Genomic DNA, 17,017 nt, shown 5'->3' with positions numbered 1-17,017 from the left:
GCTGTCCTCACACCCAGAAGCTGCAGTTGCGAGCCCTAGACCAAGCCTGTTCCCCAGCTAAGTCCCTGCCTCAGTCTCAAATGGAACTCGGCGGGCTCTGATCCCAGATCCAGCCTTAACTGCAGCCCCAAGCTCCCCACACGCTTGTCCTTGCTTGTTGAAACTGCGTCTCACGGAGTCCCCATGGCAAGAGACAGGGGTTGGGGGGAAAGTGGGCAGGTGGCAAGAACAGGCTACCCCAGTTGGACTCAAACCATTTCACTTAAAAACCGACTCATCCTAATGCATAAATCATCTAAAATACACGTTTATCAACTTTATAAGACCTCTCAGAACTCTTGGCATAATTTTGGAGTCTATTTACTTGGCTTACTTTAGAGCATTTCAAGAATTTAAAAAAAGCAAATTCAACTAAGTCAGGCCTCTCAAACTTTCATGTCAATCACAGTGACATGGTGTTGGTTAAAATGCAGATTGCCAGCATCCACCCCAGGGGTTCTGACTCAGTGGACCTGGGGAGGGGGCCATGCATTGCCTTTTAGACCAGCACCTGGGTTATTCCGACACAGATGGACAGTGAGCCGAGCTCTGATAAACCCTAAGTCCACTGCTAGGTTTTTGCCTAAGAAGTACTTAAGCATATGTGAGTCGCCCTCTTAACCTGTTTTATGTGTTCTTGCCTCCTTTTGTGGGAGTCAAGTTTTTTCTTTTATTCCATGATTTCATGTGCTGAAACACACAACTTTGTGAAGTGTTGGTTGGTGCTCTAACCAGAAGAATAGGGCCATGCATTCTCTCTTCTAAGCAATTAATTTGATCCCAAAATATTGGCACACATCATTTATGCCAGACTGGAAATATGTAAAATGTTGACTATTGCTAGGTTATTACTTAAAGACAATTTTGAAACTAAAGAAAAATAAAGTAAAAAAAACAAAACAAAAACTACCTCATGGTTTTGCTACCAAAAGACACCCAGTGCAGAGTAAGAATAATGAAAATACCATTACTGTGTGCTTATCATGTGTCAGATATTGTGCTAAGAGCTTTGATGCTTTATGTTACATAACCTCCACAACAACTCTGTCAATTAGACATTATCATCACCATTTAGCAGATGAGAAACTGAGGCCCAGAGGAGATAAGTGGTCACACATCCTAGTAGGTGATATAACCGAGATTTCACTCCAAATCTGCTTCTTTACTATATGGTTATACAAATAACACATCTATACATATAAAAGCCTAAGCGACCGGCCAACCGGCTGACCAGCCGACTGGCTGGTAGCTATGACACGCACTGACTACCAGGAGCTGCTGAGCTGCGGTGACTTGGCAGCTGTGGTTCTCGGGTGATGCACCGGAACCAGAGAGGAGGGAGCCCGATTCTGGGCTGTGTCACCCAAGAACCACCTCTCGCAATCTGGGACCCCTCGGGGGATGTCAGGGAGCCAGTTTTGGCCTGATCCCCACAGGCCAGGCCGAGGGACCCCACTGGTGCACACATCCATGCACTGGGCCTCTAGTCATTTTAGAAAATATTCAGACAAAACAGACATGAAGGACTTTGAAAGTGAAAGTTCCTTCTAGTAGAACCATCTGGAGATAACCAATGTTCTAATATTTGTGTCAATCCTTTTTCTGTTCATATATAAACATATTTATATAAATGCAAATACACACGTGTGGTCTAAAGACTATACACTGTGTTCTTCAACTTAAATTTCTTTTCACTTAGCAGCATACCACAGACTCCTTTCCATCCTCACCACCTCCCCCTGCTTCCCTAGCATGTCATATGTTATATATATTTATACTCATACAAACCTTCAAATGGTGTCATGAAGGCTCGTCTCAGGGTGGAACCCTTAGGAGCAGAGCCTGAGGATTCTTGAGCAAGTGACTTATTGAGGTTGCACTCTCAGGAGAAGGGAAGTGAAGTAGGACAGGGCAGGGGAAATTGCTGAGCAAGGATGTGGGCTCAGCTGTAGCTCAGATTCAGTCTGACCCTGAGGGTGCCACAGAATTCATCCCATCTTCAGCAAGGACCATGACCCCTTCTGTTCACCTGGGCAGTTCTTTGCAGAAGGTGGCAGTTGTGGGCTGTCAACCACTGATAAAGGGCACCTTGGCAGCATCCACCACAGACTGATCCCAGGTTTCGTAATTTGAAACCTCACTGTAATAAACATTCTTGTACTTATATCTTCGGCATATTTATTCCATTTTTCTCCCCAAGAATGAATGCCAGAATTGCTTAGTGAAATAGGTTTTGTCTATAGCTTTTTTTCTTTTCTTTTTTTAAAAAAATATTAAGCTCTGTTCGTCTGCATAATATTTGAGAATATAATGCCAGGAGACTTTTTGTTATGTATTTGTTTTTTATGTTTTTGTTTCTTTCTTTTTTTTGTATTTTTAAGTGTGCAGTACATTTTCTTGTTTTAAAAAAATAACAGTGCAAACAATTACAATTTCTAGCCCTCCATCTTCCTATGTCCCATAAGTCATCACTGCTAATATTAGACATGGTCCTTGCAGATTTTTCAATGCATGTATGAACATATATTTATTTTTTTAAATATACAAGTGGGACCTTAGAATATAGATTTTTCTGAAACGTACTTTTCCCCCTTCTAACCTACAGCGGATTTCTTTATGCCCCTAACATGTAGAAGGTGCTCTCTCTATATCTGCTGAAAGAATGAAAAAAACATCAACCTCCTTTTTTAAAAGGCTCTGTAGGAGTCCACTGAACGGAATGAGTCACGGCCCCTGACTGGCCTCAGTGCTGCCTGGTGACCATGTCCATCTCCCCGGCCTGTTCACCCACCCATGCTACTCTCAGAAAACTTTGGCAACCTCTCTCCTCAACCCTTCAATGCCTCCTCCCCCATCTTCATTCTCAGTTAATGACCTTATTTCACTGAGAAAAGTGAAGTCACCAGAGAGAACATCTGCAAGCTGCCCCCTCCACAGCTGTCCATTGCTTGGCCTTATGTCCACTTTCTCAGTTTTCCATCCTGATGTGATAGATGAACTCTCCTTGCCAGTCTGAAGCCAACCCTTCTAGTTGGGCACTGGATGCCCTCCCTCCCTCTCTCTTACTCAAGAACAGATATTCCTTCAGTAATTCTCCACTCTCTCTATTGCACTGTCAAATTTTCCCATCAGCTAACAAACATGCTGTTATTTCTCCCTCTTTAGAAACAAACAAACAAGCAACCCCTCCTGATTGCACAGCTGCCTTCACCATGGTCTAGAGCAGTGTTCGCCAACCGGTGGTCCGTGAGGTCGGAAGGGTTGGAGACCGCTGGTCTAGAGCACAGCTCCTCAAAGCAGTTGTCTCTACTTTCTTCCCCTTCTCTTCTTCTAACATTTTACCAGGCCAATTTCCAAACACGTAAAAGGAGAGTGCAAATCCCCATGGCCCTCCTTTCATTCCTGGAATCCAAAGCAAATCCCAAAGAGTATGTCATTTCATGCTCTAAATACTTCCGAATGCATAAAAAACATAAAAATGATTTCCTTACACACCACAAAGTTATCAGCACACAAAACAAAATTAGCAATACTGTCTAATAACCAGTCTCAGTCAACTTTCTCCAATCTTCTACTTTGTTATAATGAGGATTCAAATAAGAGCCATTGTTTCTATTTGGTTGCTATGTCCCTTAAATCTCCTTTCATCTAAAACAACCCCCACTTATTTTTCCCATGTCACTCACTCTTTTGAAGAAACCAGGCCAGTTGCCCTGTAGAATGTTCCACATCCTAGATTTGGCTCATTGCTTCCTCGTGGTGTGGCCCAACGGTTCCTCTGTTCATTTTCTCTTGAACCCTCTCCAATAAGGCTTTGACACCCAATACTTCCCAGCAACTGCTTCTGTGAAGATCACCAATAGTAATGGCACATTACTAAATGTCATCATCAATTTAGCCCTCATCTTACTTGACACATCAGCAGCATCTGACTCTGTTGATCAGCCCATCTTCCTTGAAATGCTTTAATCATTTGGTTTCCAGGACACCATGCTCTAGATTTCCTCCTGCTTCACTGGGTGCTCCTCCCAGGCTCCAGGGCTGTGTCATTCCTCCGTCTAAATGTTGGAGCCCCAGGCTATAAACTGGCTATTGTCTCAACTATAAGAGGAGAAATAAGTGTGATGTTCTTCATTGAAAACATCACACTTATTTCTCTTCTTATGCCCCAATCTTGATCTGAGGTCAGTTACCTCCCATGAACTCGAGTCTCTCCACATGGATACATACAAGTCTCTTTAAACCTTATATGCCCAATTTTGAAGAAATTAGGGGGCCTTAAATATGGAGAAGCATTATATAAAACAGAAATTTGCTCACTTGGAAAGGTGGAGATCTTAAACTGAATTCCCAACTCTCCCCACAATTTCTCCTCCTCCAGACCTTCCACATCTCAGGGAGTGGCCGCTCCAACCTTCCAGTGACTCGGGCCAGAAAGCCTGCTGTCGCCCTCCACTCTACCCTCTCTCTTCTGTATCCCTTACCCAGGGCTTACCTTTAAAGATATCGAGGAACTGGCCATTTCTCACTACTTCCACCGCTGTGGGCAAAGAGCTGCACAGGAAATCCATGGAATAAGTAAATACAAATGGCCAAAGGACATCTGAAACGATGCTCATTTCACTGTCAGACACATGCAAATTAAACTCTGAGGTGTCACCTCTGCCCACCAGGTGGACAGAGTCCACTGAATGATGGCACTCAGTGTTGGCAAGTGTGGGGAGAAGCCGGCATTCTCACACACCACGGACAGTGCCATGAGGAGATCTCCTTAGAAGTGTCTCTGAGTGGCCTGGCCTCTCCCTGCAGTCCCTTTGCTGGACCTGGGCAAGAAGCTGAGCATGCCCCAGGACTTAATGATGGAGGAGCTATCACTACGCAACAATCGAGGATCCCTCCTCTTCCAGAAGAGACAGCGCCGTGTGCAGAAATTCACCTTTGAGCTTGCTGCCAGCCAGCGGGAGGTAAGACCCCATTGTGCTCATAGGGAAACTGAGGCCCAGAGAGGCCAGTGGTTTGCCTAAAACCAAATAGCCAGGTGAGGACCTCTGGCACCTGGGCAGTCCCTCAAGCTCCAGCTAGAGAGGGCTGTGACATTCCCATCAGACTGACCCCCTGCCTTGCTGTGTGAACCTAGAAGTTTTGTCTTCAATGCACATCTCTCTCCCAAGACAAAATATAACATGGAGTGGGCAGGGGGAGCTGCAGAGTGAGGGGGCTCCAGCTCCTACCAATAGTGCTGAAAAATAGTCATGTGTGCTGGGCTGAATTTGCAGCAAGCTAAATTTAGATTCGACCTGATCTAAGATGGAAAACACAGAATGCCCCTTTCTCTGCTTCCCACTGGAAGAAGGACAAGACCGCAGACCAGTCAGCTGGTAGAGAACGGAGGCAAGGATGCTTATCCTCAGGCTTCAAAAAGGCAGCAGGCAGTTTCGGCCACCCTAATGAACGCAGGGGCATCTCATCCGTACTCCACCCAATTTCTGGATGAGACAGGAGGCAACTGAGTTTTATGGCAGAATAATGAGGATAACAAACACTTACCTTTGCTATGTATCTAAGACACAGGTAGCTAAGAACTTAAATGTTACCAGCTCATTTTTCGCTCAAAAAGTGAGATTATCATCATCTCCATTTCACAGAGAGGGAAACTGAGGTTCAGGGAGGTTATTTGCCCAGGGTTGATATTATAGTAGCAACTATATACAAAGTATCTCTGTCCTGGGCACTGGGTTTAGGGCACTGCACAATTCACTCATAACCCTCCCCCCAACATCTCCAGGAGGTAGGTGCTAGGATTATGTGCCCCTCTTTTTTGTGGAGGGTGATCCCTGGCCCCTTGCCCACCCCTCACTCCCACTCCCAGACGGTGGCTGGAAGAGCACCTAGGGGATGGTGACTTGGAACAGCAGAACCAGGGACAGTGAGTGTGGAGGGAGATCCCACAAGAGGGGACGCTGGGTGATGGTGTCTGCAATATCAAGGCTATCCATTGCCCAGGTTGCCAACAGCCTGGAGTTGCAGAACTGCCACTCAGAGCTCCACATCTTCCCAGCCGGGGACCCTGAGGATGCCCAGCCTGAAGCTTCCCGGGTGAAGCGCGCCCCTAGCCCCAGCGCCCTGGCACCAGGTGAGTGGCCTCCCCAATCTGGACCAAGAAGAAGGGCAGGGTTATGGGGTAGGAATCAGAGTGTGGGCACGCTGCTCCACAGTGGGGCAGGAAGAGAGCCCAGAGCATCTAGTCCACCCCCTTCCCTATCCAAACACACACACCCCTCCATGGACCTAACCCAAGAGGAGCAGCAACGCACCCCAGATCACACAGCAAGTCAAGATTAGAAGCTGAACCTCAACTGGTAATTCCCCTACTCCAATCCTCCTTGTTCCCAGGGATGAGGAAGGTTACCTTTTGAGGGAATAACTTTTGGCATTACCCTCCCTGCCACACCCCATATACACTCCCCTTTCCCACCTTCGGTCTTCCCTCCCCCAACCCCTTTCTGAGGTGGGTGTGGGTGTGGGGGCCCAGGGAGAAAGGAACCCACATGCCCTGCTCACCTCCAGGCTATGCCGAGCCACTCAAGAGCATCCCGCCAGAGAAGTTCAACCACACGGTCATCCCCAAGGGCTACCACTGCCCATGGCAGGAGTTTGTCAGCTACCGGGACTACCAGAGCAATGGCCGAAGTCACACCCCCAGCCCTGCACAGTATCGAAATTTCAACAAGTAAGGCAGGGTGGGCAGCTTGGGGAGAGAGCGGGAGGGTGCACAGGTGCCAATCATAACCACAGCAGTAGCTGAATTTCCTGAGCACTTTCTACATGCCAGGCTGTATCTGAACACGTCATACACATTTATTGAGCGCTTGGCCTCAGCACATAGTAGGTCCTCAATAAATGTACAGGGACTGTGCCACACATCTCATTGGATCCTCCCCACAACAGGATTCTGCCTGTGAAGAGACCTGTTCAGAAATATCAGCAACCTGCCCAAAGTCCCAAAACAAGAACATGCAGGGCAGGGCTGGGGTCCAAGTCTGGGCTGTCCCCAGAGCTTGGTTTCTTGTTCTCCATCACTACTGTGTGCCCCCTCTTTGATGCTCATAGAGGTATGCGTCCTTCCTGGGTGGGACCCCCAGATCTCACCCGTCCTAGATAGCGCAGCCTGTTCCTCATTTTCATCAATGCCTAGGAAGTGGCTTTGAGGCTGCACCAAAGCAGGGAGTAGCAATGAGACGAACACTGGAGATGAGGGTCACAGAGGAGTGGTTTATACTGTTTACAGCATGGGGCCTCAACGTGGGCTTAAATGCAGATTCCTTATCTGACTGTGTGACCTTGGGAAAGTGACTTAACCTCTCTGAGCCTCCATTTCCCATCTGTAAAATGAGACTATTATTGTACCTACTTCATAAGATTGTTGTGAGGATCACATAAGAAGCCATAGCCAAAGTTTCTGGCAAGCAATAAGCTCTCAATAAACAAGAGCTGCTATTATTATCATTATTATTTACAGGTTGAAATGATAGTTGGAAAAGCTAATGGGGAATAAAAGGATATATTTAACATTCTGCCCTGAGGGCTCAGAAACAAATCGTAGGGATCAAGACAGGAGCTTGGCACTGGAGGAAGACCTTGGGCTGGGGGATAGATTTCAATTGCAATTGGCTTCCTCAGACTGATGCTATTTCTGAAAAATGCTCCTCTGGCTTGGACCACAGTAAGTGTGAAAATGGAGGGTCCGTGGAGAGGAGGCCACAGTCCAGCTCTTCTGGCATCTGCTCAGACCACACGTGGAGACTATGTCTGTCTGACAAAAATTGATGGGTGGCGCCAGGGCCTGGAGACCAGGCCCCCTGAGGAAGAGCTGAAGGAACTGGGGGTGATGAGCTTTGAAAGGAGACTGCTGAGGTGGCATGTGACTGCCCTCTAAGTCAGGGAGGGCCTTGATGGAAAGAATTATACCCAACGGGTGTTGTGTGAGCCATGAGCCATTGGCAGATGTTCTGGGGTCTCTCGCCAGCCAGGCCTGTGCTCTCTCACCTCCTGGGGCCGTCAGACCCTGCCTGCCCAGCTATTTAAAACCCTCAGCAGACATTCAGTCCTGACAGCCAGCTTCCAGGCTGGCCAGCTCAGGTTGCAGCCCCATCCATCTAAACCTCAGGTATGACAGACAGGCACATTCTCACCAGCAGAAGCGTCTTAGGGAGCCCTGAACCTAGATCCTTCTGGGGCAGAAGGGCCAACTGAGGCAGACTGAGGAGGAACAGCAGTGTTGGTGGCCAAGCTGTGCTCAGGAGCCAGGTCTCTGGGCTCCTAGTCAAGGGTCCAATTGTGAGGCTTGCATTGGCTTGGAAACATCCCAGCCTGTCCCTAGGGGGCCTGGCTGTTGCTGCCACAGCTGGGGTAGTCCAAGCAGAAACCCTATCTCGGCTGGAACCCAGGCCCTGGCCCAAGTTTTGCCTTTCCACCCCAGGGGCAAGCACTCTCCTCTTCCCATTGAGCCCAGCTTGTGGAGAAAACAGCACATGATCAATGCTTTTTATTTCTCTTAAAATTAAAGAATAGTTTTAAAGTCACATACTTACATTCTCTTAAAAACTAACTATGCAACTACAAAAGAAGGGTTTCTTTGTCCTCAATCCCAGTTTCCTTTCCAAAGGTAACACTGTTGTCAGGTTGGTGTGTAAGTTTTCAGAACATTTCTAAGAGCAGCCACATACCAATAGGGGATATAGCATTGTTTTGTGTGTATACATGTGTTTTAATACTTTGCATCTTTTTGTAACTTGCTTGCTTTTTTCACTCAACATTCGCTTTTAAAATCTACCCTACTTTATATTGATCTTTTAATTCCTTTTGAGCTCCTGTATAATATTCCATCATGTGACTACACTACTTCTGTTGTGTCCGTTCCTCTGCCAATGGACCCTGGGTTGTTTCTGGCTTGTCACTAATCCCTGCTCGTATCTGCTTCCTTGTGCGTATGTGCATGCGCTTCCCGAAGCCATATGCTTACAGGTAGAGTTGCTGGATGGCAGAATTTGCATATTTTCAGATTAAAATGATCCTGCTAAACTATCCTCCAATGGAGCGGCACCAGTGTGCCCTCCAAACAGTAGTATATGAGTGAAGCTCTGCCCCGTTATCCAATCATTTCTTTTTGCCAGTCTTATGGTTAGAAACGCAGGTCTGTTGTAATCTGCACTTCCCTGATCCTCAGTGCTCTTTCTCAGCCTCCCCTTTTACTTCAGTTTGTGGCATGTTTCTCTGAGGAGAGATGAAAAGACAAAGGAAACACCCTGTTCCAACTCTGCTGCCTTCTGGAGCTTGCTTATGGAGAACCTAGAGTTCTGCTTAGGACAAGCCAATCCCAACTCTGAAAACTTGGCTCCAGTTTCTAAGCAACAAGCCATCCCAACTAGGGGCAGAGCTAGAGAAACCTGTTAAAGGTAGTGCAAAGCCTTGCTGTACAGAAGGGAAAACTGAGTCCCAGAGAGAGGCAGGGAGAGGCCCCACCTAGACCCGTATGTCAGTGTGCTGCCATCGTGTTCCTTCCCAGCCCACCTCTCCTGCTGCTCTTCTTCCCCTAGGACCCCCGTGCCGTTTGGAGGACCCCTGGTGGGGGAGACCACGTCCAGGACAGGCACCCCCTTCCTCCCAGAGCTCACCAGTGGCTTGGAACTTCTCCGCCTCAGACCCAATTTCAACAGAGTGGCCCAGGGCTGGGTCCGCAACCTCCCAGAGTCTGAGGACCTGTAGCCCCAGCCTCCAGTCCCCGGTCTCAGAGTTTGGGGAATACCAGGAGCCAAGATTTGTGGACTGCACTTCACAGTTTACAAAGGGCCTTCACACAAAACCTATTGCAAATGGCCTCAAAGGTCACAAAGTTCGGTAGTTCACAGATAATGGGGTTTAGAAAGTTTTTCCTTTTACTGAGATGCTGTTGTCTTTATTCATGCTCTAACATTTACTAAGCACCTACTATGTGCTAGACATTGTGACAGCTCCATGCAGAGGAGTCTGGTCCCTGACCTAGAGTAGGAAAAGATAGTAGGGAAGACAGATTTATAAAGCAGTAAATTATCTTAATTTTTCCTAAAGCACCTGAAAAACAAAATGTAGTGAGGCAGGGGAGGGCATCTTGAACCCTGGGTGTGTGTGTGGGTGGGGGAGAGGGGGATCAATTCCAGGGGATTTGAACAGGACTTCAGAGGAGGAGTAAGAGTCAATTAAGGGAAGAGGGTGTGCTCCAGGGGAGGCACTCTTAGCCAGTGGACCAGGGTAAGCTGGAAAGGTGGAGAACTGCCATAGGGCAGGGTGTTCCGGAGCAGGGAGAGCCTGTGTTTAAGCAGTCGGTGACTCCTTGGAACAGTGGTCGCCAACCGGTGGTCTGCGGACCACTGGTGGTTTGCGAGGTCCAAAAGGTTGGTGACTGCTGGTTTAAGGAAACCTTTGGAACAGCGTCGCCAACCGATGGTCCGTGAGGTCCGAAAGGCTGCCTTAGAAGGCCAGGTTGGGGTAAGCTGCAGTAAGAAAATGGGGAAGGTTCTTAAGCTGGGGAGTCAAGGGTCTCAGTGGTTGCTATGTGGGCACAGATTGGAGTCAGGAAGCCTTCCAGGAGCAAGGCCTGAACTAGGGAGGTGGCCACGGGGATGGGAAGAAGGGACACCTCCCTGGGCACCTTGCAGGACAGGTGCAAAGTGGAGAACCTGTAAAGACTCCTTCCCACCTCCTTCTGCTCACCACTCTGAGCAGGCCTTGGGTAGATCTTGCCTAGTTTCCTATTGGAGTCATTCAGGGCTCTACTCTGGCTCACTAGGAAGAGGAGAGAAAGGAATGCCTTAGTTCAAGTGGTAATGAGGATGTGGTGATGATGATGGCGGCTTTTTATTGGATGCCTCAGTGCTTCAGCTGCTAGGAGGTTCTCTATACATCCAATTTCTAAAATTCAGTACAACCCTAAAAAAAAGTATTGTCCCATTTTACAGATGTGAATATCCAGGCTCAAAAGGAGAAAAGGGCTTGTCCAGGGACAGAGCCAAAATAGATACTGTCCTATTCCAGTGGATGTCTTTTTGTACTGGGTGGCCAACCCATTGCCCGCTCACTCTGGAATCACCTCTTAATAGTGCCCTGCCTTAGAGTTTAGAGGTTAAGAGTGCAGGCTGGGAAGTCAGACTGAATGGGATGGTTCTAATTGCCACTTCCAGCCATTTCTCCCCTGTGGGCCTCTGTTTCTCACCTGTAAGATGAGGACAAGAATAGTAGCCCCTGTAAGGGGTTGTTGCGAGCACAATGATGGACACATACATAATGAGCGCTAGATCATTAGACTTCATGCAACTACTGCTCTGAACTGAAGAGATGATCTTGCAGTGGATGCAGCTTGAGAAGCAGGCCTAGGATGAGACTGGAGGGAAGGAAGCCTCTGATCACTGCAGGCTCCCTTGGCCCATGAATCACCTCTTCCCCTTGCTTCCACCCGCCTCTTCCCCGACCCCATTTCTCTTGAGGAGATGAGAAGGCCAGGAATCCATCTGGTTCCCAGGGCATGTGGGACAGCGGTTACCTTTACCTTCTGCTCTGGACTTTCCCTGTGTCCCACACAGTCTCAAGGGGCAGCAGTCTGACTCTTAGAATTGTTTGCAATCAATGTGTCTTGAATTTGGGCACTACTGTTTAAAGCCATGTTTCCATGCGCTGAAAACCAACCATTAAAGTGTCCTAAACAAAGAAGAGCATTACGACCACCTTAGGTTGGCTCTGCCGTGCTCTGGAGGGTAATGGCAGCCACCACAGCACAGCTGACAAGAGCCTGATGGGGAGCCTGCTACATCCAAAGCAAATCCTCATTCCTTTCTTCTTTCGATAATATGACTTTCACTGATGTTGTTTTAAAAAAAAGAAAGAATTCTTACTGTAAAGATTAATATACAAACAAATAAAGGAAAAAGTAAAATGTGAAGGTATCTGCCCACATAGCTCCTCCCCTACAACACAGACCTTCCCGCCCTCCTGCACCCTGCCCCATTCCCACATACCATAGGTAACCACTGGTAGCAGCTTGGTGCTTCTAGAATTCTAGGATTATTTGAAGAGATAAATATGTACAGTGTATAGCTGCGTAAGTGCAAAGACATGTTTTTGTTTTCATGGGATCATACTGTATTATATTGTATTTTGCTTCTTTATTCAACAATAAGTAAAATGTGGATCCTGAAAAAGCCATGTCATTAACCTTTCATGTAATTTAAGGGCCCAAAACCCTTCATATAAAACCCAATACTTTTGCCTGTTTTGTTCTTTATGTAAATGAAATCATAGTGATATGGAAATGAAAAGGACCGAGACCAGCCAAAGCATTGGGAACCTGACATTAGACATAGCAGCCCTAAACATGAATGAACTACAGTTCCATGCAGCAATACAGAGACATTTCAGAAATAAAGTGGTAAGCAAAGGGAGACAGGTCCATATGCATATGTTTAGTGATGCAAGGCAGTGTTAAATAAAGTCAGGGTAGTGGTAACTTTGGGGGAAAGAAAGGGTTGTGCTTGTGAAAGGACAAACTTCTGTGAGAGCTGGACATTTTCTATTTCTATGATTGTGACACAGACATTGACTTTAAAATACTTAATTTAGTTGTAAATTTGTGTTTTATGCACTTTTCTGTACATATGTTATATTTTACTAAAATAATCCCTCCTTTTAAAAAAGTTAATAGATTAGTAGCAGATTAGATGAACACGAAGAATTAGTGAACTAAAATCAGCATTAAATATACTTGAAGAATTTGCAAACCCCCACAATGGGATGAAATGGACAAATTCTTAGAAAAATACAATCTCCCAAATCAAATCAGGAAGAATCAGAAAACCTGAATAGGCCAATAACAACTGATGAAATAGAAGCAGTAATCAAAAAAGTCCCAGCAAACAAAAGCCCTGGTCTGGATGCATTCACAGAGGAGTTTTACTAAATATTCAAAGAAGAACTAACACCTATCCTCCTCAAACTATTCCAAAAAATCCAAGAGGGGGGAACACTTCCAAGCTTTTTATGAAGCCAGCATTATCCTACTTTCAAAACCAGATAAAAACACTATATAAAGAAAGAGAATTACAGGCCAATATCCCTGATGAACATAGATGCTAAAATCCTCAACAAAATATTAGCAAATTGGATCCAGCAATATATTAAAAAGGTCATACACCAGGACCAAAGGGGATTTATTCCAGGATGCAAGGCTGGTACAATATTCGAAAATCAATGAACGTGATATATCACATGAACAAATTGAAAGACAAAAATCACATGATCATATCAATAGATGCAGAAAAAGCATTCGACAAAATCCAACACCCATTTTTGATAAAAACGCTCAGCAAAGTGGGAATAGAGGGAGCATATCTCATCATAATAAAGGCCATATATGACAAAACTACAGCCAACATCATACTCAATGGGCAAAAACTAAAACCATTTCCCCTAAGAAAAAGAACAAGACAGGGATGTCTGCTTCACCACTCTTATTCAACATAGTACTAGAAGTTCTAGCCACAACGATCAGATAAGAAGAAGAAATAAAAGGCATCCAAATTGGAACGGAGGAAGTAAAACTCTCATTATTCGCCGATGACATGATATTGTATATTGAAAACCCCAAAGACTCCACCAAAAAACTACTAGATTTAAGAAATGAATTTGCCAATGTAGCAGGATACAAAATCAACACCCAAAAATTGATAGTTTTTTTATACACCAATAATGAATTCTCAGAAAGAGAAACTAAACAAACAATCCCATTTACCATTGCAAAAAATAAAATAAAATTAAGATACTTAGAAATAAACTTAACCAAAGAGGTAAAAGACTTGTACTTGAAAAACTACAGGACTTCGTTGAAAAAGAGATAGAGGAAGATATAAACAAGTGTAAGAATATATGGTATTCATGGACTGGTAGAATTGACATCATTAAAGTATCCATACTACCCAAGGCAATCTACAGATTATATGTAATCCCCATTAAAATACCAACAACAGCCCTGACCGGTTTGGCTCAATGGATAGAGCGTCGGCCTGCAGACTGAAGGGTCCCGGGTTCGATTCCGGCCAAGGGCATGTGCCTTGGTTGCGGGCACATCCCCAGTGAGGAGTGTGCAGGAGGCAGCGGATCGATGTTTCTCTCTCATTGATGTTTCTAACTCTCTATCCCTCTCCCTTCCTCTCTGTAAAAAAAAAAAAAATCAATAAAAATATAAAAAATAAAAAAAATAAAATAAAATACCAACAACATATTTGCTAGAACAAATACTCCAAAAATTTATATGGAATCAAAAAAGACCCTGAATAGCTGCAGCAATCTTGAGAAAGAACAAAGTTGGAGGAATCACAATACCAGATAATCAAGTTTTACTACAAAGCCACCATAATCAAAACAGCCTGGCACTGGCACAAGGACAGGCATATCTATATAATAAAAGCCTAAGCGACCCTTACGGCAGAACAACCAGAATGACTGGTCACTATGGTGGTCAGTGTGCTCCCACAGGGGGAGCGCTGCTTAGCCAGAAGCCAGCTCACTGTGGCAGAGGCAGGAGCCTCTCCAGCTTCCACAGCAGCACTAAGGAGCAGTGAGCCAAGCGGTCAGGAGCAGCGAGCAGGCAGGCGGTAAGGAGCGAGGGGTCCCAGACTGCGAGAGGGATGTCCGCCTGCCGGCTTAGGCCCGCTCCCCCCCGCCCCCCGAAAGAGACCCCAGAAATCAACCCAAGGCATTACACTCAATATTTGACAAAGGAGGCAAGAACATACAATGGAATCAAGACAGCCTCTTCAATAAATGGTGTTGGGAAAATTGGACAGATACATGCAAAAAAAAATGAAACTAGACCACCAACTAACACTATACACAAGAGTAAACTCAAAATGGATAAAAGACTTAAATGTAAGTGGTGAAACCATAAAAATCCCAGAAGAAACCATAGGCAGCAAAATCTCAGGCATCTTTTGTAGCAATATGTTTATGGATCTATCTCCTAGGGCAAAGAAAACTAAGGAGAAAATAAACAAATTGGACTACATCAAAATAAAAAGCTTCTGCACAGCAAAAGAAAACGAAAAGGGAGCCCACAGTATGGTAGAACATATTTGGCAATGATACATCTGAACTTGTATGCATATATGCATAACCCATGGACACAGCCAATAGGGTGGTGAAGGCCTGGGGCAGAGTGGGATAAGTGGGGTCAATGGGGGAAAAAGGGGACATATGTCATACTTTCAACAATAAAGATTTTAAAAAATAAAAAAATAAAAGTGCCCATAATGTATCACAGAGAAGTAAAGAAATGGAAAACATGAGAGAAAAAGTTAAAAGACATGGAAAATAAAATTAAAATGCTCAACACTACTACCAGGAGTTCCAGAAGGATTGTAAAAATGACTGAGGGTTTCTCAGACTTGATGAAAAACATAAACTCACATAGTCCTCACCCTGTATGAGAAGGATAAATTAAATCCATATTTCAGAAACACTATACTAAAATTATATAACTCCAAAGTCACAGAGAAATGTCAAAGGCACCCAGATAAAAAAGTTAGATTACCTACAAAAGAACAACACTTAGATGAAAAAAAGTCTTCAAGAAGAGCCAAATAAATAAATTTTCAGACAAAGAAATATTAAAGAGTTTTCCACTTACCCCTGCAAGAACTACAAAAGAACCTTGTTTTGGGAAGGATCCAGAAAGAAAGCATAGAATTTAAGAAGCAACAGTAAGCAGAGAAATCAATTTCATAGGCAGCAGAAAGGATGCAAAAGAAGCAAAGACAAATAAAATAAAGTGATATAAATACATTCGACCATATCAGTTATCACAACAGATATAGATGTATAGGACTCACCAGTTTAAAGACAGATTCACAGATCGGATAATAAGTAATTCCAGCTCCATGTTGTTCACAAGCAGCACTCCTAAAAACATAACACAGAAATAAAATAAAGAAATGGAAAAGGATAAATCAGCCCAATACCATCCCAAAGAAATGTATTCTATCCAGCCAGTTGTGCTCAGTGGTTGAGCGTCGACCTATGAACCAGGAGGTCATGGTACTATTCCCGGTCAGGACACATGCCTGCGTTGCGGACTCAATCCCTGGTGGGAGGTGTGCAATAGGCGGCTGACCAATCATTCTCTCTCATCATTGATGTTTCTCTCTCTCCCTGAAATCAATAAAGATATATTTTTTAAAAAAGAAATGTGTTCTACTCTCATACACTGTTGGTGAAATTATAAAATGGTAGAGACACTATGGAAAGCAGTATGGAGGCTCCTCAATTAAAAATAGAACTACCGTTTAATCCAGCAATTCCACTTCTTGGGTATATATCCAAAGAAATCCAAAACACAAATTCAAAAAGATATATGCTCCCTTATGTTCACTGCAGCATTATTTACAATAGCCAAGATATGGAAACAACCTAAGTGTCCATCAATAGAGAAGTGAATAAAGAGGTGGTGCATATATACAACAGAATATTATTCAGCCATTAAAAAGGAAATCTTGCCATTTGCAACAATGGGTGGATCGACCCAAGCTAAATGAAATAAGTCAGACAGAGAAAGACAAATACCAGATGATTTCACTTATGTGTGGAATCTAAAAAAACAAAATAAATGGACAAACAAAACAAAACAAACTCATAGCTAGAGAAAAAACTGATGGTCACCAAATAGGAGGGGGATTTGGGTGGATGGGCAAAAAAGGTGAAAGGGATTAAGAAGTACAAATTGCCGTTATAAAAATAATCATGGGGACATAAAGTACAGCATAAGGAATATATTCAATAATATTGTAATAACTATATATTGTGCCAGATGGATACTAAACTTATTGAGGTGATCTAGTCACTATGTTGTACACCTGAAACTAATATATGTCAACTATAATAGGAAAATAAATTTTTAAAA

General features: G+C 44.5%; 2 protein-coding genes across 15 annotated transcripts in view; one reads left to right on the top strand and one right to left on the bottom strand.

Annotated features, from left to right (window-relative positions):
• The window catches only part of MYOZ3 (myozenin 3), a 12,916-nt gene extending 3,059 nt beyond the window's left edge, over window positions 1-9,857 (top strand). The window contains exons 3-6 of the mRNA XM_014456201.2: window positions 4,849-5,003; window positions 6,043-6,172; window positions 6,607-6,769; window positions 9,636-9,857. Coding sequence (XP_014311687.1) covers window positions 4,849-5,003; window positions 6,043-6,172; window positions 6,607-6,769; window positions 9,636-9,804 — 617 coding nt within the window. The 3' untranslated portion in view covers window positions 9,805-9,857. The remainder of the gene's footprint in view (window positions 1-4,848; window positions 5,004-6,042; window positions 6,173-6,606; window positions 6,770-9,635) is intronic.
• Window positions 1-17,017, bottom strand: part of RBM22 (RNA binding motif protein 22) — an 80,671-nt gene that overhangs the window by 49,236 nt on the left and 14,418 nt on the right. For 11 of the 14 annotated variants that reach the window (XM_023754131.1, XM_023754136.1, XM_023754134.1 and 8 more), the window contains one exon: window positions 15,951-16,020. In XM_023754131.1, the coding sequence (XP_023609899.1) occupies window positions 15,951-16,020 (70 nt within the window). Of the gene's footprint in view, window positions 1-3,867; window positions 3,884-9,983; window positions 10,078-15,950; window positions 16,021-17,017 lie in introns of those variants that run through there. The other 3 variants (XM_023754139.1, XM_023754133.1, XM_023754140.1) reach the window with 3 other exon arrangements.

The sequence above is a fragment of the Myotis lucifugus genome, unplaced genomic scaffold (genome assembly GCF_000147115.1).
Source record: "Myotis lucifugus unplaced genomic scaffold, Myoluc2.0 scaffold_56, whole genome shotgun sequence".
NCBI lineage: Eukaryota > Metazoa > Chordata > Mammalia > Chiroptera > Vespertilionidae > Myotis > Myotis lucifugus.
Note: the sequence above shows the minus strand (reverse complement) of the source record. Positions and strands in the feature narration are given on the sequence as shown.